Source organism: Poecilia mexicana, unplaced genomic scaffold, assembly GCF_051168715.1.
Source record: "Poecilia mexicana isolate PSO_F unplaced genomic scaffold, ASM5116871v1 scaffold_6, whole genome shotgun sequence".
Lineage (NCBI taxonomy): Eukaryota > Metazoa > Chordata > Actinopteri > Cyprinodontiformes > Poeciliidae > Poecilia > Poecilia mexicana.
The window spans coordinates 10,452,371-10,472,433 of NW_028263375.1; the positions used below are offsets into that span (position 1 = coordinate 10,452,371).

General features: G+C 35.5%; 2 protein-coding genes across 2 annotated transcripts in view; both read left to right on the forward strand.

Annotated features, from left to right (window-relative positions):
- LOC106933098 (uncharacterized) overlaps positions 1–8,567 on the forward strand; it is a 31,227-nt gene extending 22,660 nt beyond the window's left edge. The window contains exons 31-48 of the mRNA XM_088006231.1: positions 254–447; positions 2,463–2,634; positions 2,720–2,964; positions 3,054–3,237; positions 3,661–3,862; positions 3,950–4,128; positions 4,229–4,298; positions 5,229–5,356; positions 5,444–5,475; positions 5,583–5,751; positions 5,853–5,957; positions 6,215–6,255; positions 6,343–6,465; positions 6,868–6,969; positions 7,082–7,210; positions 7,501–7,540; positions 7,895–8,018; positions 8,112–8,567. Coding sequence (XP_087862357.1) covers positions 254–447; positions 2,463–2,634; positions 2,720–2,964; positions 3,054–3,237; positions 3,661–3,862; positions 3,950–4,128; positions 4,229–4,298; positions 5,229–5,356; positions 5,444–5,475; positions 5,583–5,751; positions 5,853–5,957; positions 6,215–6,255; positions 6,343–6,465; positions 6,868–6,969; positions 7,082–7,210; positions 7,501–7,540; positions 7,895–8,018; positions 8,112–8,289 — 2,417 coding nt within the window. The 3' untranslated portion in view covers positions 8,290–8,567. The remainder of the gene's footprint in view (positions 1–253; positions 448–2,462; positions 2,635–2,719; positions 2,965–3,053; positions 3,238–3,660; positions 3,863–3,949; positions 4,129–4,228; positions 4,299–5,228; positions 5,357–5,443; positions 5,476–5,582; positions 5,752–5,852; positions 5,958–6,214; positions 6,256–6,342; positions 6,466–6,867; positions 6,970–7,081; positions 7,211–7,500; positions 7,541–7,894; positions 8,019–8,111) is intronic.
- Positions 8,568–11,491: 2,924 nt separating this feature from the next.
- On the forward strand, positions 11,492–19,614 carry gtf2h1 (general transcription factor IIH, polypeptide 1). Its single transcript, XM_015012154.2, has 15 exons — positions 11,492–11,683; positions 12,031–12,199; positions 12,282–12,474; positions 13,845–14,010; positions 14,129–14,222; positions 15,070–15,219; positions 15,320–15,399; positions 15,501–15,634; positions 15,717–15,804; positions 15,892–15,980; positions 16,885–17,002; positions 17,722–17,812; positions 17,909–18,024; positions 18,116–18,208; positions 18,393–19,614. Exons 2-15 carry the CDS (start codon positions 12,046–12,048, stop codon positions 18,477–18,479), a joined length of 1,653 nt encoding a protein of 550 aa, XP_014867640.1. The 5' UTR covers positions 11,492–11,683; positions 12,031–12,045; the 3' UTR covers positions 18,480–19,614.
- Positions 19,615–20,063: the final 449 nt, after the last annotated feature.

Consider the following 20,063-nt stretch of genomic DNA (forward strand, 5'->3'; position numbering starts at 1 on the left):
TGCCACCCATATGTGAAATCGCCACTGTACTGAAACTTTAACCTAGTTTTACTCCTTTATTTATTAGCAGAACAAATACAGATGGCAAATGATGCTCATTTTGCAATAATATTCTTACTTGATGAGGGCAATGTTGAACTGTTGATAAAATATTCTATTGTTTTATTAAGAAAATAACGTATCAACAGTTTCCATTTTTTTCTGACATAATTTATTCATTTTATCTCAAACTTTTCTTTAAACTGTAAATTAGGTACCTTCATGTACAACAAGACTAATGGAGATGGCTATTGTTTCACTGCATACTGCAGTTTGAACTGTAGTGTTGAAAAGCATGCCAGACCATGTCACACAACAATTCCACCAAGTCCTCCAGCTACCACAAAGAAGGCTAAACCTACAACACCTGCTATGACAGACTGTCCATTTCTTACACCACCAAGAAAGGTAACCAACCTCATGCAATGTCTGTACTTAAAATAGTGTTGATTTAAAAAAAGACTTATCACTTAGAGTAGTTTAATGTGAAGCAGCTGAGAAGATAAGTAAAATTACAGCCACAAGAAAACAAAAAACCTACATTCAGATATATCACTAAGACCTATGTCGCGGCCTTCTCGTTTCCAAAAAACAATATTCCAACAAAGGCCGTGGGTGTTAACAGGTGGTTTTTGATTTGAACGCACTTCCGACTTAATTTGTTTGAAAAAATATATTCTTTATTTCTTGTAAAAAAAAAAAATAGCGACAATATAATTACCAAAATGTCCCACAACCTAGTCAAAAAATGAAAGTAAACTTAATATGACATTTCAAGTACAAAAAAATGAAAAGTGAAAGTGGTCAAAAAATCATTTACAAAAAACCTCCCAAACATTTGCCAAACAATGGCTCCACCAAGCACGCGGTGTGTTTTAATTACTCAAATTAATGGGAGGGTCTAACCAATTACCAACATAATCTAATCAATTCAAATATACAAATTAACTACAGATTTTGGATCTAAACTTAACTTAAATAAATTCTAACTTCCCAAAATAGAAAACTAAATTAGTAGAAATTACAAGTTGCAAACATTACATAAATGGCCACAACAACCTATTCTGAGTGATTTGCTGATCTTTGGATAGGATTAAAAACTCAAGGACACTTAAATCAGACCATGTTGAGGGGTGAACTGAATCCAAACTGTCTTGGTCCACATCATATGTTATTACCCAGATGTCTCTTTGCTGAAAAATATGTTATATAAACTATGTTGTAGCCAAATACCACTAAGGAGACTGGGAATAAAAAAGTTTTTAATATTTGCAAAGAAGAAAAAACTGAATATCAAAATAAAGAGCAGTCCATGCCTGGCCTCTCACTGTGGTAAAGACGCAAGCAAAGGTTTGGCATCAACAACCTTTTTTAAGTAGACTCTCATCAGATCAGAGTTCTCAAAAGAAGGTGTTTCCCAATTCCTGAGCTGTCGCAAAATGAATCACAGCATACATAGTGCGTTAAAAACATATTTATACATCTTTATCCTTTTAACATTTTGTCACATTGCAACAACAAACCTCGATGTTTTGCATTGGATTTTTATGTGATGGATCTCCACAAAGATATGCAACATGGCAAAGTGTAATGCAAAACCCGAGTAAAATCCTTTACAAAGAATTGCCCGTAGATGATCTGATGAGTAAAATATCCACCTTGTTGGCCACAGAGGTTTGTTAGAGAACATTACTAATCATATACACTAAGGAACACACCAGAGAGACGAGGGACAAAGTTGCTAATTGCTTTGCAGCAGATTTAAGATTTAAAACAATATTCAACTCTCAGAGCACTCTTTAGTCCATCAGAAAGCATTTAGCATCAACAAAAAGGGTAGATTCTTCTACCTCCTGGTAAACCAGACAACCGTACAGTCTTTAGAGATACAACTTTGAGATACCATAAATACCTAATTCATGCCCCTTTCATAAAATTTATACAAGTACTACAAAGGTATTCATCACCGACCCAATGGTTATATTGCTTCAAACCATGCTTTAAGAATAATAAACATTGCCTGTGTTTTTAAGTCATTTACAAATTTCAAACAATTCTCAGAGATGTGAGAATGCCATAGGGATACAGAATTCTAACAGGAACCGATTTGTCCAGTCTGTTCAAACTTAAATGAGTTGGGCAATTTTAATTTAGTTGTGCTTGTTGGTAAATGTTGGCAAAAAGCTTGCTATAAATACTGCAGCAAGCAAAAAATATATTTGCTTATTTACAATCTCTTCTTTTGACTAGATTAGATTAAATTGCCTTTAATGGTTTGACCACCATGACCAACTGTAAAAAAGCATTCAAATTAAAGCCAATACAATTTTGGGTATTTGTATTCTACAATTTGAATATATGCCAGTAGAGAGTTTAAATATAAAGACAGTGGTTGTATATTGCTGAAAATATGTCTTTTACAGGATGGAGAATCCTGGAGTTCAGACAAATGCACCAAAAGCACTTGTGAGAAAGGAAAAGAGGTCAAAACATATGCATCATGTAATCCAGCACCCATACCAGCTTGTGACAACGGTTTTCAACCTGTAAAGGTTTTTGATGAAGGAGGCTGCTGTTTTCACTATGAGTGCAAATGTGAGTTTAATGAAAAACAGCTACAGATAGCTACATGTAATTTTTTGTGATTAAACACAATTTAATGTTAATATACTGTTTTCAGGTCTTTGTACAGGCTGGGGAGATCCCCATTACAATACATTTGATGGCCAATACTACAGTTTCCAGCACAACTGCACATACGTCTTGGTCAAAGAGATAATTCCCAAATACAATTTAAGAATTCTTATTGACAATGAAAACTGTGATCCTTCTGGAACTGTGACGTGCCCCAAAGCTTTGATTGTATATTACAAAAACTATGAAGTAACTCTTACACAGACGAGAATCCCAAAAACTGAGAATTTGGTACGTATGGCTATCTCTAACCTTCTCCAAATATGTTTCTACTACATAAATGTAATCATGCTTTTTTTCACTTGTCATTCATGTTTTAGATATATGTTGATGGAAAGAAAGTGACTCCAACCTACTCAAATAAGGACTTCATTATTACAAGCACAGGAATTCAGATGGTTCTTAAAATCCCACAGATAGAAGGCGTTGTTTCATTCACAGGGCTTCTGTTCAGTGTTGACTTGCCATTTTCACTTTTCCACAACAACACAGAAGGACAGTGTGGTAAGCAACCCCATAACTTGTGACAAACTAAAAATAAATGGTGATTCTTATCATCTTAGTAGGTAGAAAAATATAATGGGACTGTTTAGTAAAAAATGTATAATAGCATTTTGTTAACAATGGATAAATCACTACACCTCCCAAAGAAAACTTTAATTTATAGTTTTATGCAAGAAATAACTAGAGGGAAAACCCTCACTGCACAATACCACAATGAGGAAAACAGCCAACATACAGTCGATACAAAAGTCTCTTCACCCCTCAAGAGCTAAAAATGTAAAAATGCAAAAAGGGATAGAGTCTTGAATACCAAGATTACACTTCAAATAAATAGCATGAACATTTGCATTAGGGATGTTGGAAATTTTTTCTATTTGTGAATTTGTAATCTATTTCCTATGGATGTTTCTTCTTTTTAATAAGGCTACTGCGACAATAACAAGAAAAATGACTGCAGGTTACCAAATGGTAAAATTCATCCATTATGCTCTGAGATGGCATTTGACTGGCGTGTAAATGATAAGAAAAAACCATACTGTGAGTCCATGCCTTCGCGACTTCCTCCAATAACAGAGCCACCGAAACCACCATGCAAACCTGCCCTCTGTGAAATCATAAACCACGAGTGAGAATTTACAAAATAAGTTGAACATTTGATAACATTTTTCTGTAAACCCAATTTAACTTGTTTCATGTTCATTTTTACAATAAGGATGTTTACGGACTGCCACAAAAAAATTGCGCCCGGTTCATATTATGAAGCTTGTAAATATGATGTTTGCCACATGCCAAATTCCACCGTGGGCTGCACCAGTCTGGCGGCATATGCCATGATGTGTGCTGAGGCATCTGTCTGCATAGACTGGAGGAACCTGACCAAAGGAGAGTGCAGTAAGACAGTTTTGCTTCTGTAGAACCTAACTTCCTTTCAAATGGGATTTTCCATGCATGTTATTGTTAATGTAATACAGTACACTTCTTTTTGTTGCAGACTACAAATGTCCACCAAATAAAGTATACAAGGCCTGTGGGCCAAGTATTGTTGAAACGTGCAATGCAGGGTAAGGACACTGCTTTTGCAGTTTATAATTGATGGAAGGACATTTTTTGCATTTTAGGATGTCTGTCTGCCTAACAATAACTATACAAGCTAACAAACCGAACCATTTTACTTGTCTTTTATTATAATCAGAAAGTATAAATCCTGACAAGTGAATTTTCAAATACACATTTGCTTCAAACCATTCTCAAACTCACATTGACAAGGAACTTTCTATCCATCGTGGCTGCCAACAGTTTTTATCAACACCTACAAAAAAATATTTGAGAATAAAGTATCACATACAGGTTAAATATTTTAAAATTTTCATTAAGAACAAAAGTCAAGAACTTTGAAGAAACTATCTAACCAATCGATAATCATTCGCTATGCAGTTTCCAAGTCAAGAATTATCCCCACAATGTATTAGATGGTGTGGTGTAATTTAGTTTCTGAAGGGTCCTGTAATCAGTCAAAACCAGAGAAAAGCTAAGCACAGAGTTAAATCTGGCTTCCTTCATATCTGAAACCACACATATCCCCCTGAAAGAAATAAAAACAAACTACATGTTGAAATAATACATTTTCAAAGTCAGTTTATCTATTGTTATGCCAACCAGTTTGTTATATCACCAACAGATATTAAATTGACACATAACTGTGATCCCAAACACAAGTAATAGTTAGCAGTTATACTTTAAAAGAGAGCAGTTTTCTGAAAGCTATTCATGTAACATAAAGAGTCATCTCAGTAATTGTTCCCGGTGTATATATAATGTTTGACAAAGTGCTTACCTAAAGCAACATGGTGTCAAGTGAATCAGTGGTAACATTTAAGTAAGAATCCGTGGAAATTTTTATTGATTATTTGCTATATTTCCTAATGTTTACTGGAATACACTGTGCTGTATTGTGGAAGCTGAAATTTAACTGGCATTTGTTTTATATTCAGATACAACAATAAACTCAAACAGCAGTGTGCAGGAGAAGAAGATACTTGCAATGGATTAGTGGAGGGATGTTTCTGCCCTCAGGGGAAGATGTTGTTTGATTCAGGCTCCGATACCTGTGTCTCATCCTGTGAGAATAGTTTTTGTTCTTTGCCAGAACAATGAACGATGTATTTTTGTTTAATATTCAATTAAACCGTTTTTATTGTTTATTAAGGTTGCACTGGACCTGCTGGTGAACCTAAACAGGTATACATTCTCATACATTGTAACTTTTTTTATCAGTTTGTCTGTTTGTTGCTGTAGCGTCTGTTTGTTTGTTGCTGTAGCGTCATTTTTTCCCCTAATATTAACAGATTGGTGACACATGGAAAAGCGGCTGCCAGCAATGCAAGTGTGACAAAGATTCTCTGAGTGTTAAGTGTGAGCCTCTAGTTTGCCCGACACAAGAACCAATACAGTGCACAGAGGATGGCGAGGTGTTGGTAAACCGAACGGTTAACTGCTGCCAGGAACCGACGTGTGGTAAGCAATTTTCATTAGTAGAACTGGATTGATGACGTATATTATGTTTTAGCAAAAATAATCAAAATCAACTAACTGACATACACCATGTTCACCAACAGAGTGTGATAAAAACCACTGTTCATCACCAACACAAAAGTGTGAACTTGGCTTTGAGTTAACTGTCAAAGTTTCCAATGAAAGCTGCTGCCCTGTCTTCACCTGTGGTACGTTTCTTACTATCACTACTCATCATTATTTATTACTGATAATAGTAACAAATATTTCCCAAAAAATCACCTTTCTACTGACTGCTTCCGATTTCAACTCGTCAATTAGTGTAAATAACTCACACTGTTTAATTCAGCTTTCCATCATTACCTTTTCTCATGTTAACTTCCTCTCATGAAACAACCCAGCAGTTTTTCAAATGCAAAAAACTAAGCTTATATATAAACATAACCTCGTTTACTGTCTCATGTAGAACCAAAAGATGTATGCGTCTACAATGACACAGAGTACAAGGCAAGAACTGTTTTTTTTGTTGTTTTTTTGCTGTTTTAATATGTAGCACCTCATGTATATAAATGCTTTTCATTGTGTTTCCCACAGCCAGGTACAAACTTTTCAAACAACCCATGTGAACACTGCCACTGCACCAACAAACAGGATCCAAAGACTAAGCTGAACACCGTAGAGTGTCAGCAAATACAGTGTAACATCATTTGTAAAGAGGTAAAGAGATGATGTTAATGCCAAATAAGTTGTATATTGGATAGAAATATTTTACATTATAGAAAATGTTACTCATAAGACCAGATAAGTACCTTACAAAACTTATTTTCTAGGTATTAAAAGTTGACGCTCTATGTATGACGATGTGCATCAGTTTGGTTTTGGTACTAATGGTAACAGGTTTATAATGACTCAACATTTCTTAGAAATTCCAAGTCACACTATTTAATTTAGTTGATCATTCCTGATACAGTTTCTGACAGAATAGTACAACTATCCAGCTCAATACATTTTTATGCATGTTAGTGTTGCAGTAGAATGGATGCTATCTAGAAGTTGTTAAACTTACACAGACGAAATTATTTCCAGTTAGAAACTTATTAAACTATACATTTTTGATAGGGTTACGTGCATGTGGATCAGCCTGGAGAATGCTGTGGATCATGTAAACAGACGCACTGCATTTTTGATGTCCCTGGTTTGAACTCACCAGTAGTCCTTAAGGTAATTAAAGTACAATACAAAGACATAGAAAAGAAAAATCCTTGCAACCTTCATCTCAATTGTAAGTCACATTGTGACTACACTAACCCTACTCTTCTACGCATGTTCACAGCCTTCACAGTCGTTTTCACCACCAAATGACAACTGCACCCAATATGATTGTCAGAAGGTGAAGGATGAATTCCTGGTTATCAGAAACCAAACTATGTGTCCGGCATTTGATCCAGAAAACTGTGTTCCAGTGAGTATTGAGTGCCTTAAACAAAGTTGATGTCATTGTTTTGGTCTAAGATGATAATATAGTATATATATTTTTATAAATCAAAATTTTGCTTTATGATAACTTGGCTTAACTGAAGCTTAAAAAAATTACCATTTTAATTTGTAAAACAGTAATAGCAATAAAATGAGTTCAGGTATGTGAGGCAGGTCAACATTATACTTTAACAAACATTAGGCACTGCACACTTCCAACACAGAACTGTGACATCAGTGATCACAGTCAGACGTGTAATTTTTTATGTGTTTCAGGGAACAGAAACAAGTGACATGAATGGATGCTGCAGAACCTGTAAGTATTGGGTCATGAACTTGCAAAATACAATAATGTTTCAAAAGATGTTTACAAAAATGTCAGCCTCCATTTACATCTTTCTCAACTATAAATATATCTTTAGTTTTCATTACAATGAAGCTTAAAAATTTCATTGTAATTTTTAAGCTATAAATTACTTATTCCCTTAGCTTTCTGAATTTTGTCAAACAGAATAGAAGCCTAGAAAAGTAGAACATTTTAGACAAGAGACAAAAATGTTAAACTTTGATTTTCATCCATCTTGTGCCCTAAGCACAAGATGGATGCTTCAGATACTCCATTATGTTTTCCCTGCAAATGTGTGTTTCTAAAACTAACTGTGGTTCACAGGTACACCTCGCTACAACTGTGAGCTTCACAAGAACACCACCAAACTGTACGCAAACAACTGCGAGTCAGTCGAGCCGGTGGAGTTCACATCCTGTGGGGGATCCTGTGACTCATCCTCATCTATGTAAGATTTGTAAAACATTTAACAAAAAAGTATGCAGCAGAATCCACTAAAAAAATTATAAGTTGACATGGATGTCTCTGTCTTTATTTGCAGGTACTCAGTGGAGACCAACAGTCTCATGCATTCTTGTACCTGCTGTCGAGAGGTTGCTACCAGAAAGAAAGACGTGTTGATGAAGTGTTCAGATGGCAGCATAATGAAACAGGCAGTCATTTTAATTGAAAAGTGTGGCTGCCAAGCTGCTAAATGTAAAGAGTGGGGCAAACGTTGATGGGACACACCATTAAGGCAAACGATGGAAATTTAAACTCTTTAGGGGAAACAGATTAATACTTGTTTACAAACTCTATGGGTGCTTTCATGCTTTGGAATACGCAGCTCTGTGGGTCGAACTGATCCAAAAATATTTTTAAAAGTATGTGCTTATCTGGTAATTTTCTATAGGGTGAAATGGCTTTGAATGTATATTCATCTTTTGAGTAATAGTAAATTGCTTTATCTGCTGTTTCAAACTTCTGTCTTTGGTTCAATAAATTTCTAATTCATCAATGAACTGACTGTTTTTTTTTACTACGCTGAATATTTAACTCTTAGTACACTGCAGTAGTTTTTGAATTCTATTGCAAAAACAGCATTTTAATTGTCTGTTTTCAGTTGGTCATTATTACTATTCAGTTTGTGATACTTTGTTAAAACTGCATGATCATAACATGTGGAGGGAGAATTAAATACTTTTACTATATACATTCCTAAAAGTATTTTCTCCTTGGGGAACCTCTAAAATTAATTTAAATACTTAAATGAAACTAACTAAAATGAACATACTTATTTACAGTTATTCTGTTTGGTAACTGTTTTGCTATGTCAAGGTAACAATGTCTCTTTCATGTTTCTGAAAGATCCCTATTTATTAACTTGCAGCATATTTTCAGGATGTATGAGTGGGTTTTTCACTAAATAAAGGGTCAAAATATATCCAGATTTTTTCTTCCTTCCAGTAAATAAAAAAGTTGTTGAGAACAAAGAGTGCCAAGTATTAACTTACCCAATGACTTGCGTAAGAAGCAGTTATAAGCTTTTGACCACTTTCTAATTACAAATCTTCCATTTATATAGCTGTAAAATGTATGAAAATCTATCTTTTCTTTCCATTTTGGGACCAAAGGTCATAAAAAAAGAACATTTGAATTTGTAATTGCATTATTCAAGCAGAGTTTGGTATCTTTGACTGAAATGATCCAATGCAAACTGTTCACAATTTAGACTGGCATAAATATAAGTTTATTTGAGAAAATATTTCACTATGATAGAGATAACACTTAAGATAACCCTGAGGTTTTTTTAAATAGGAAATGATAAAGAAGATTTAGTGTATCTAGTATTTATCTTTCTCTAACGATAAAATAGAGAAATTAATAAATTACTTAAAGTGATGAAATTAAGTCTGTAAAGGCAAAAACACCTGGAATACTGGACCTCACATAGGCAGCGTCTAGTATTTAATGTTTGTTAAGAAAGCCTTTTGTAAGGTAAGACGGTTGAGATTTGTGACAGTGCTTCTGCAAAATAATTAATATTTTGTGGGCCCTTAAATAAAACATATTAAAACAGAGCAAAGAACTTCCAGTGACAATAGTGTTTATTGTGTCTTCTTGATATCTAAATGGTCCAGCAGAAAGAAAATCAGTGATTCTTGAGAATAGGGACAAAACAAGTCCTACGGATAAAGCACAAAATTTGAATAACATATATAATTTTTTCAAACATCTGACTAAACTAACCTGGGTCATGTGAGCACAACAATGTATGTTTTCCTGGTGTTTGCTGAATATTTTTTTATTTTAAACATTGTAGTCGGTGGATGATGCCTGTAAAATCCCTTGTCCCAGAGCAGAATTCAATACATTATACTAGTTTAAAACAATTAAAGAAATACTAAAATTATATATTATGGCAATTAAGTATAAGTAGTCATATAAATAATTATAAAAGTATCAATAAATTGAATTAAAAATAATTTTTATACATTTTCCAACTCCACTGAAATTTGTCCCTAGTTCTTGTCAACACCGTCAGACATGAAAAGAATGTAAAAAAAAATTAGGCATTATTGGGGGACACCAGAACTTCTGAGGACCCCATGACTACTTCCTTTCTCTTCCTTTGCTAAGAGGGCTAGTTAGCTCTGGTTAGCTTATGTTATCTTATGTTATTCTTTAGTTTTTTCTTCTTTGTATTCCTAAATTGCTAGTCACAACCATCATGTGTCAACACCATAACTGACAATTTACAAAACTTTGATGAAATTTTGTGAAATAAAAGCTTAATTGTGGTTTACTGTAAAGATTTCATTGACCTGACGAGCTACAATATGGCCTCCTTCAGAATAACATCATATAAATTGAGGTAGTTTGGCATTTCGTCAACTCCTTATGTCAACTCCATCAGAGTTTTTGTGACTCTTTCAGTGAAATTGTTGTCAAATCTCACTTAAATGTGCAATTAATTCATTCTAATTAGTGTATTTTACATAAATTGCATTACTTCACATGTATCAAGTTTTTAATTTTACTCACTAGTTTGTCACCACCTTCAGTTCTGTGCCAACTCCGTCATGCACTGTCAACTCCATCAGATGGACTTTTTGTTGTTTTTTGTTTTAAATAATACTTCTTTTGTTTCTTGAGAAGCATTTGTCTGTAAAATGAGTAAAAATATCACTAATAGGGTATTTAAAAAAATTATATTTATTTTTGTCAGATGGTAATGACAAAGTTCTGGGTCAAGTCGATTAAAAATTTTATTTTAAAAAAAATGTTGCAACTGGGAGCCTGTACTTAGCATCTTCACATATCCAAAACATTATTTGTCATATTTGCATACATAAGGTTGAGAAATAATAAACAAAAAATTGGGGAAAATTAAAACCCATTTTGTCCCTATTCTCAAGAATCACTGAGATTCCTGTGTACAAACAGGAAGTCTAATTTTTACGTTAACCAGGTTAGTCTTGATTTAAACAAGCTTAATTACTCGAAGTGGGTAGTTTTTCAAGAAATTTAACTAAAGTAAGAGTAGCAATACTCATAATAATTAAAAGTGAAAAGTCCGGTGTAGTACATTTTTACACCCCCCCCCCCCAAAAAAAAGAAAAAAACCGTTAATAAAGTAAATATAACAGTAAAAGTAGCTACCTCCTACTCACCTCTGCATCACGCATTCTCAATTGGAAAAATTGAGGTTTCTTTCCTCAAAACCCCAAATGGCTGCAATTAACTAGAAGCATAACTTAATTCCTAATTATTTATCTCTGAACATGGCAACACGTTGTTTGAAGTTGCAACAAAACATTACGGCTAAAATAATATGCTGTTCTTTGGTTCTACCTCTGTGTGGCGCTGTGACGTTGGAGTCTTCTGTGGGGGAAGTTTCCTATGTGGAACTGTTTGTTGGCAGTTATTTATCTGACTCGGAATCTTTTCAGTGTAACACGTCGTCTAGCAGTTATGTCGCCCGGCGCAGGAGTCAGATCGTTCTCTGTTAGAGTAGTTTAAATTAATCTTAAAATTGTTCAGTCTGCAGTGCTGTTAGCCTGAAATATATCTTTCCGACATTATGTGTTCCGTTAGAAGAACGTAAACGTTGCAGTATTGATTTATTTTAAGGTAAAGTAAGTTTGCTGCCGACTTCAGCCTGAAGCATTTTCTTCCTCTCTGTTAGCTAACGTCAGTCTGGTTAGCTGGTCTAAGGAGATGAAACTGTACATTTTGCAGAGGATATATTAACTGTAAGGGGAAGAATGTATATATTTAGGCTTTTATAATTTGTTTGACAGAAATGTTTTTGCTTATATCTTAAGCACACAGTTAAGTGCTGTAGTGAAATCTCCAGGCTTCCGATATGCTTATAGTCTCTTTGCGGGTCTTTGTTAATAAATTGTTTTCTAAGCTTTTTTTTTTTTCCACACTTTTGTTTATATGTCCCCTTAAACATTGGCTTTCCGTTCTACTAGTCACCTGTTTGGGCCATGGCATCTCTGTCAGAGGAGGTCCTGCTGGTGGTGAAGAAAGTCCGTCAGAGGAAGCAGGATGGCACACTCTACCTGATGGCTGAAAGAATAGCCTGGGGTCCAGAAGGCAAAGACCGCTTCACTGTCAGCCACCTGTATTCAGACATCCGCTGTGAGTCCCCGCTGAACTAAAAACAAAAACCCTGTGTGTTTGTGTTGATTTCAAAACGCACTTTACTGTTCCATGTGTCCAGGCCAGAAGATCAGTCCTGATGGTAAAGCCAAGATTCAGCTCCAACTGGTCCTACACACCGGAGACAGTACCACATTCCACTTTGCCAATGAGAGCACCGCACTTAAAGACCGTGATGCTGCCAAGGAGCTGCTGCAGCAGCTACTGCCAAAGTTCAAGAAGAAGGCCAACAAGGAGCTGGAGGAGAAAAACAGGTCAGAATCCTTCTCTGGTTTCGGACCGATCACGTTCATCTAGCAGGATTCTTTTAATGTTTCATCCTCTAGCATTCAAGGAGAATAACTCAAACATTTATTAATAGGAGACCCTGTGCTAAAGCTTTTGCTAAATCATAATTAATTGCACTGTGTTGGAGAAACGTTATTGCATTGTTGTTTAAGATTGCAATGATGGTACTGGCTTTTAATCCCTCCAACATCGTGGTGTCACCATCATTTTCAGCGATTTTGAACATCTCAATTACTAAAATGTATGTCAGCTTTGGGCATCAAAGCTGACATACATTGTCCGAATTAATTGTCGAATTATGTGGAGAATCTGGATGTATATAAATTGGAATATTTTTTATTCACCAGATATTGTATTCAGATTCATTCAGTCCTTTGCTGCTGCAAATATTGATGTTGCAGTTAAGATTGCAGTTTGATGTCTTCTGTTGCTCTAAAGCAAATGCTTTTAAAAAACTACTCTGTTCTTTGATAATGATTACACACTTAAGAACGCTTAATTCTTTATGAACGCATTGTATTTTATGAAAAACGGTTTGTTAAATCCTACCTCGCTCCAGTGTTTTTCCCTTTCTCTTTGTCCAAGAGAACGTTTTCTGTTGCTAAACACTGACAGGGTGACAGATGTAATACTTGGCAAAAAGTGTGAGTTATCAACAGCACTAAACAAGATTACTAATTAGATATATGGAGCTGTCCCTTCTCTTTCCAAAATATCTGTCAGATAAATGTGGAGAAGATATTAATGTTCTGCTAGGCTCAGGCTAAATGTTTGTGTAATGTTGCAGATGCTGGATTTATTTTCATATTTCTTAGTCAGGTATTGCTGACTAAGAAATACCTGACTTAGTCAGCAATACCTGACTATTAGACTTACAAAGTCTCATTAGATTTACAAAGGATAATACATTTATTAGCTAGACACTGTGTTGGCTAATTTGAAGTGAAATGTGAGCAAGATGTGAGAATATCTGGAGGAATCATTTTTATATTTGCAAAACAGAAATTGTTTCATATTTTAAGTGAATTTTGGTCGATGACAATCAGAAGCATTAAATGGCTTTTGAGCATATTGCAGAAGACAAAATTATCCATAAGATATTTATTTTCGTCCCAAGAATTTAACAACTATCACTAATTAGTGTTCGCATGGGCAAAGTTTAAATCTGAATCATTTTTGTGTGATCAAAATAGAACAGAGTCTTGACTTTATGATATAATTGCAGTCCATTAATCTTACAGAATATTAATTTAAGAGTGAATTCAGGTCAGATTTGCTCTGCAGCTTTGTGTGGGAGCTCACTGCTTACCTTCAGCGTTTGCTGCTGCTCCGGCAGGATGCTTCAGGAAGATCCGGTGCTTTTCCAGCTGTACAAAGATCTTGTGGTGAGCCAAGTGATCAGTGCTGAGGAATTTTGGGCCAACCGGTTAGGAGGCGTGAATAATGGGGAACCTGCACCTTACAACAACAAACAGGAAGTTGGAATATCTGGAGCATTTCTGGTGAGTATATCTAATATGATCGACAACTACTTTATGCTTCCTTATCACAGTTTTGAGTCAAAAAAAAAAAAAAAAAAAACTGCTGCACTTGAAAGGGCTTCATGTTTTTGCTCTACAGGCGGACATCAGACCACAGACTGATGGCTGCAATGGCTTGAGATATAATCTGACTGCGGACATTATCGAGTCCATATTTAGAACATACCCTGCAGGTAAACAAAAACGGTGTCTTGTAAAAGTATCCACACTGCTTGAATTTTTCTTATTTTGTCTTTTTACAATCATAAACTTCAATTTTAACTTATTGGGATTTGATGTGTTAGACCAAAGCAACGATGCAGAAGCAAAGGATTACCAATATTCTTGACAAATAAAAACCTGAAAGGTGTAGCATTCATTTGTAATCGGCTCCTGTGATTCGGTGCTTTGGACAACCACCTTTCATTGCTGTTAAGGCTGCAAGTTCTTTTCTGGTAAATCTCAAGTAGGTTCAGACATGTAGAGACAGAATTTTTTTTTTTTTTTTTTGTAAAATAGCTCAGACCCAGATTGATTGAAGCGGCTGCAATTTTCAAGTCTTGGCCAGATCCTCAGTTGTATTTTGGACTGAATTTTGACCCGGTTATTCTAACAAATGAATACACTTATGTAAACAGATCTATAGCTCTGGCTTTATATTTAAGGTTAAAGTTGTTATCCTCCTGGAAGGTGAACCTCCACCCTAGTCTAAAGTGTTTTGCAGCCTGTTAGCAGGTTTTCTTCCATAGCATGACCACTGCATGTTGCTGCCACCATCATGTTTCATGGGAGGGACGGTGTGTTCAGGGTCAGGATTAATACTGAGGTTGGATTACATTACAGTTTGACTTTGTTTACAAATGACGTGACGTCTCAACTCGGTTAGTTACACTAGATTTTACTTATGGGTAAAAGTGCATTCAACCTTGAATATAAATCCATCTCACACTTTTCAGACTTTAAAATGTACAAAAAAATTAACAAAAAAAAAAAAACCTATCAATCTAAAAGTAGCTTCTTGTTTCTAAACCTGTCTTGCAGTGAAGCAGAAGTATAGTGAAAATGTGCCTCATAACCTGACGGAGAAGGAGTTCTGGACACGCTTTTTCCAGTCTCATTATTTCCACAGAGACCGCATCAACACAGGTTCACAGGATATTTTCTCAGAATGTGCCAAGCAGGATGAGAAAGGTAGCTGCTGACCATTCACACCGAAAGTGCAAGTGTATATGTTCCTGTGCAAAGTGAACCATATTTAATAATAATGTTATACTGTTTTCCTAACATGCAGGGTTAAAATCTCTGGTGACCCAAGGAGTGAAGAATCCGTTGGTTGACCTTTTGTCACTGGAGGATAAAACATTAGACGAGGTGAGAAAAGTCAGCTGCAGTAATGAGAAAAACTTCCTGTGTATTAAGTAGTAACTTTATTTCTATGTCCACCTTAAAAACAACTGTTTATTGTGAAACAGGGTTATGGAATAAGCAAAGCCCTGCCTTCAACCTCAAATGCAAACAAGTCAGTGAAAGAGAGTAGCAACTCTGCCATTATAAAGCGATTCAACCATCACAGCGCGATGGTGCTGGCAGCAGGCTCACGCAAGGGGTAAACATCAACATTTCAAACAAATCAAATACGCTTGCTCTCCTGTCATCTCCTTTTTGCTAACTTTATTCTGGTTTTAAAGAGATCCTCCCACCGACCAAGCCAGTGAGACTAGCAGCACAGACGGCAACTCCAGAGATTCTGATTTCTTTCAACCTCCACTGAAGAAGGTATGATGCCTCTATAAACTTCTTACCTATTTTTTCTCCCACAGTGATTGTCACCATGAAATGATTCGTTTTTTTGACTATTTTTAGGTTAAACTACAAGAAGCCATAGAATATGAGGATCTGCAAAGGGAAAATACTCCTAAGACAGTGGCGTTAAATCTGAAGAAGTCTGACAGGTAAAGTCTGTTTGTTTTAATCTGTTTTAAACAGGTTGGATTATAATCTGAAATTGAAAGATGTAAGGACCTGGATGAAAGGAAGTTATGTCTACTACCTCATTAGCAAGGCAGCATGGGAAAAAACTAAACTTTTTTGCTTTTTTCCCCCTCAGTAAATAAAAATATTGTAATTTCTAAAAATGTTACTTTTACATTTATTTATCTTTAAATTTCTTCTTTTACCTTTGATGTTCAAGATCACAACTTGACTTAAAAAACACTAAACAGATAAATGCACAAAAAACAAATCATAAGGCCATCCCTCCTAGATCAGGGTTTTAAACCAGGTCTGGTTTAGATTCCAAACATGGCAGTACATTTTTTATTATTTTGAATTTTTATAAACAGAATTAAGCTGCCAGAGATTCCAAAATGAACTTTAAAGGATCGGTATTAAATGTACAATGAGCTTGTGCCAATAGTTTCAAAACAGACTTGAACTAAATTGTCTTCAAATGCTGCCCTTTATCACACTACTCAGCTGAAATTTGTGGAACATATCAAAAACAAAAACTTTACAAGACAAATGTTTTGTACTAAAATGGCAGAAATTTAAGTACAAAACTTAAAATTTAGATCTATACGTCTGTTTGAATTTTAAAACTGATGTAGTCTCTGTACGTTTTATAGTTTTCAAAATTTGGTGCAAAAAAATCTTCACTTTTACTAAGTTAAGATTTATCCAACTGACTTATTATATTTGTTTTATGTCTGTGATAAACAAGTGAGTTCACCAACCAGGGGGAATATTACTGCTAACAATTAATTAATATAGACTATTTGTATGTTTTACAAATGCTAATTAATATGTTTATCGGTGAGTCCTGGGAATTAATATTCATCGCCCTCGCTTCTTTCTCAGGTACGCTCATGGTCCTGTTCCGCTTCAGTCCCAGCAGTACACAACCAGCCAAGACATCATCAACTCTGTCAGCTACATCCAGCAGGAAATGGCCAATTACAAACCCAACCTAACTCGGGTCAGATTATGTTTTATATTTCTGGATATTTGTCACACATTTTGTTGCTAAAATGAAAATCACTCTCCCACATCTTTACAAGGCATTTTAACACATTACCGAAATTGCACCAGGTGCTCGCACTAACAACTAACCTCACATATCATGTTGTTTATGTTTTAGCTGCACTTGAACCAAACTTTGCAGAAGACTGGTTTATGTATTTAACAGAAAAAAAAGGAATGTTACACTGTTCTAACAGGTTTACTCGTCATCTTCTGACATCTGTTTTTGTACCAGGTACTGAGCAGAATATGTAAAAATGTAAATGTAATTTGTTTCATGAGGTCCCTCAGCTCATGGGAACCTCTGAGGCACAGAGTCACTTTATATATGTAGAAAGACTCTTCTGGAAATAAATATCACAACATGAAAATGAAATCTCCACTTACCACAATTTTTATTTACAAAATCTCTCTAAAGATGAATCCAATAATGATCTTAATCCAAAAAAAAAAAAAACTAACAGCATAGAAATGTTCCCATTTCAAATGATTTAAAGATGACCTTTTATGTGATCAAAATATGGGATTTGAAAACCAAAGACAAAAATATAATTGAGCTTAGAACTGCCATTCGAGATCATTTGCAAATTGCCTGTATGTTTAGGATGTTTCAAAGCGTCTTTGAAATCACAGAACATGAAGTAACAGAATCTGTGTTGCTGTACAAATATTCAGGTGTTGTCCAGCACCACAGCGACCTCTGCCATAGCAGCGCTCTCTCCAGGAGGCGTTCTTATGCAACCTGTTGGACAGCAATCCATAAACCGTAAGTATGCAATAAAGATTTTATTTAAAATGTTATTTCATAAGGCAAGGAGATGAAGTCACTCTACTGCTTTATTTATGTTTTTGTTTTTTCCAGAAATGGTACCCACCGACATCCAAGGAGAGCTGAAGCACCTTTACATTGCTGCAGGGGAGTTATTGAGACACTTTTGGTCCTGTTTTCCCGTAAACACACCATTTTTGGAGGAAAAGGTGACCGATATTGATTTGTTTAAATTCTATATGCTCATGATTTCTGCTGTCTAATTTTTGGACTTTCTATTTGTATATTTATGCCATACAGGTGACAAAAATGAAGACAAACCTGGAGAGATTTCAAATGACCAAACTTCGTCCTTTTCAGGAGAAAGTCCAACGACAGTACTTGAGTACAAATGTGAGTCACAGACATATTTTTTGTGACACAGGGGCTTTTTTTACCCAGTAATAGTTAAATTCAAAATGTGTCTATATTGTGAAAGAAATCTTGGCTAACTGTGAGACAGCCTGTACACATAAAGGTCAAATAAAACTAAAAAAACAAAAAATGCTTAAATTAAAACTCTCTGATGTTCCAACAGCTTACAGGGCACCTGGAGGACATGTTTCAGAAGGCCTATAGCAAGTTTCATATTTGGCAAACCCGCAGGATGATGAGGAAAACCTGACCTGGGAATTTTGTTTGTCAAAGAGAAGATGAGAAAGACTTTTAATGTTTAGAAGAAAGACTTGGGAAGATCCTCTATGCCGTGAGAAGACCCAGTGGAACATAGTTCACAAGGGCTCACTGAGGATATAGAGGGATGCTGCTGCAGCCAAAAGTGTTTTAACAGAGTATAATTTCATCTCAGTCACAGATAACTACTAGTTTCATTGTTTTCTTTGTGTTTCCTTAATTGTTGAGAGTACTCTGCTTGTAACGGGTTAGCAGCAGGACTTTGAAAGCGGTGTAATATGACCAAACTTCAGCTGGAAGTCGGACAAAAGGCTCCCACGACAACACACTGAGACGAGATGCGGAGGATGGCTGTCGTGCACACGGCAGAGAAAACATACCTTGACACACAAAGAAACCCCATAAAATTGGGGTGAAGTGAAAGTATTAAAGAAAATCTGGAGCAAGAAGGCGCGTAAACAAAGCAATACTGTTAAGACAATTCACACTTGAGTGCATTAGTCTGTGTGACTCAGTGGAAATTGTCACTGGTTTATAATGTCTGCACTGAAGACAAAAAAAACAGAATTAAAGTGAGGTATTTGTTCATGGCAGTGTCTTCTCCAAATGGAGTCCTTCACTCTGTGTCTTCAGCTGCAGCTTGTAGTTTCTGTATTATAAATGTAAAGAGCAGTAATTTATCTGTCTGAGACAGGAGTTTGTCTACAGCCATGGTTCTGAACTGTGGTATAATGGTTGTGGTTGAGTTTTCTTCATTGCTTCTGAGAAGAAAAGTCGGTACCCGTCATTTGGAAGGTAATGAATTAACCATGTGGAGCTAATGGTGGTTTTTACACGAATGGCTTCCAGGACAAGTTTCTCCTCCTGCCAACCCACACTCAGCCAAATACATTACAACTAAAAAGTGCACTTCAAGAAGGAAAAAAAACAACTTTAATTTAACTTATTAAAAATGGTAAAGACATTTCCTATTTGGATTTAAAGAAAAATAATATTGAATAATTTTAGTTTTTACCCTCATAGCACCCCCCATGTGGTTTTCCTGGGCTGGGCAGAAAGCCATATTCCCCATATTACAAAGCACTAGGAAAACAATGGACTCATTTAGACAAAAAAAAAAAAGAAAAGTTATAGTACATTTGCTGTTGCTTCATTAGAAAAAAAAAAGTCATAAAAGAGAATTCCCAGGACAAAGTAAAGCAAACAACAGTGAACTACAAGCAGTTGTTGAAGGCCACGTGTGGGTCATTTAACCGGAAAAGCAGAAGTTTGATCTGGGAATAAAATCGAAGCAAACTTAACTGCTTGGAACTGTAGTTCCAAGTACGTAGTTTTCCTACTTTGAACTGTAAACAGAGAAGAAATGTCTCTGTTTACAGTTTTGCTAAGAGATAAGCCTATTGATTTACTAAGAGATAAGCCTAATCACTATTGGCAAAAAAGTTAAGTACATTGTTATGTACTGCAGAACAAAATAGTTGTGTGTCTGAATGATTTGACATACATGTCTTCAGTGGTGAACATTTGTTTTACATTTTTTACTGCCGCTTTATGAAAGGCAGCCATGATGGATTTG

Coding starts and splice junctions, on each gene's coding strand:
- gtf2h1 (XM_015012154.2), top strand. CDS start 12,046: ATGGCATCTCTGTCAGAGGAGGTCCTGCTGGTGGTGAAGAAAGTCCGT. Junction 12,475..13,844: donor GAGCTGGAGGAGAAAAACAG/GTCAGAATCCTT, acceptor CTGCTCCGGCAG/GATGCTTCAGGAAGATCCGG. Junction 15,981..16,884: donor AATCTGAAGAAGTCTGACAG/GTAAAGTCTGTT, acceptor CTTCTTTCTCAG/GTACGCTCATGGTCCTGTTC.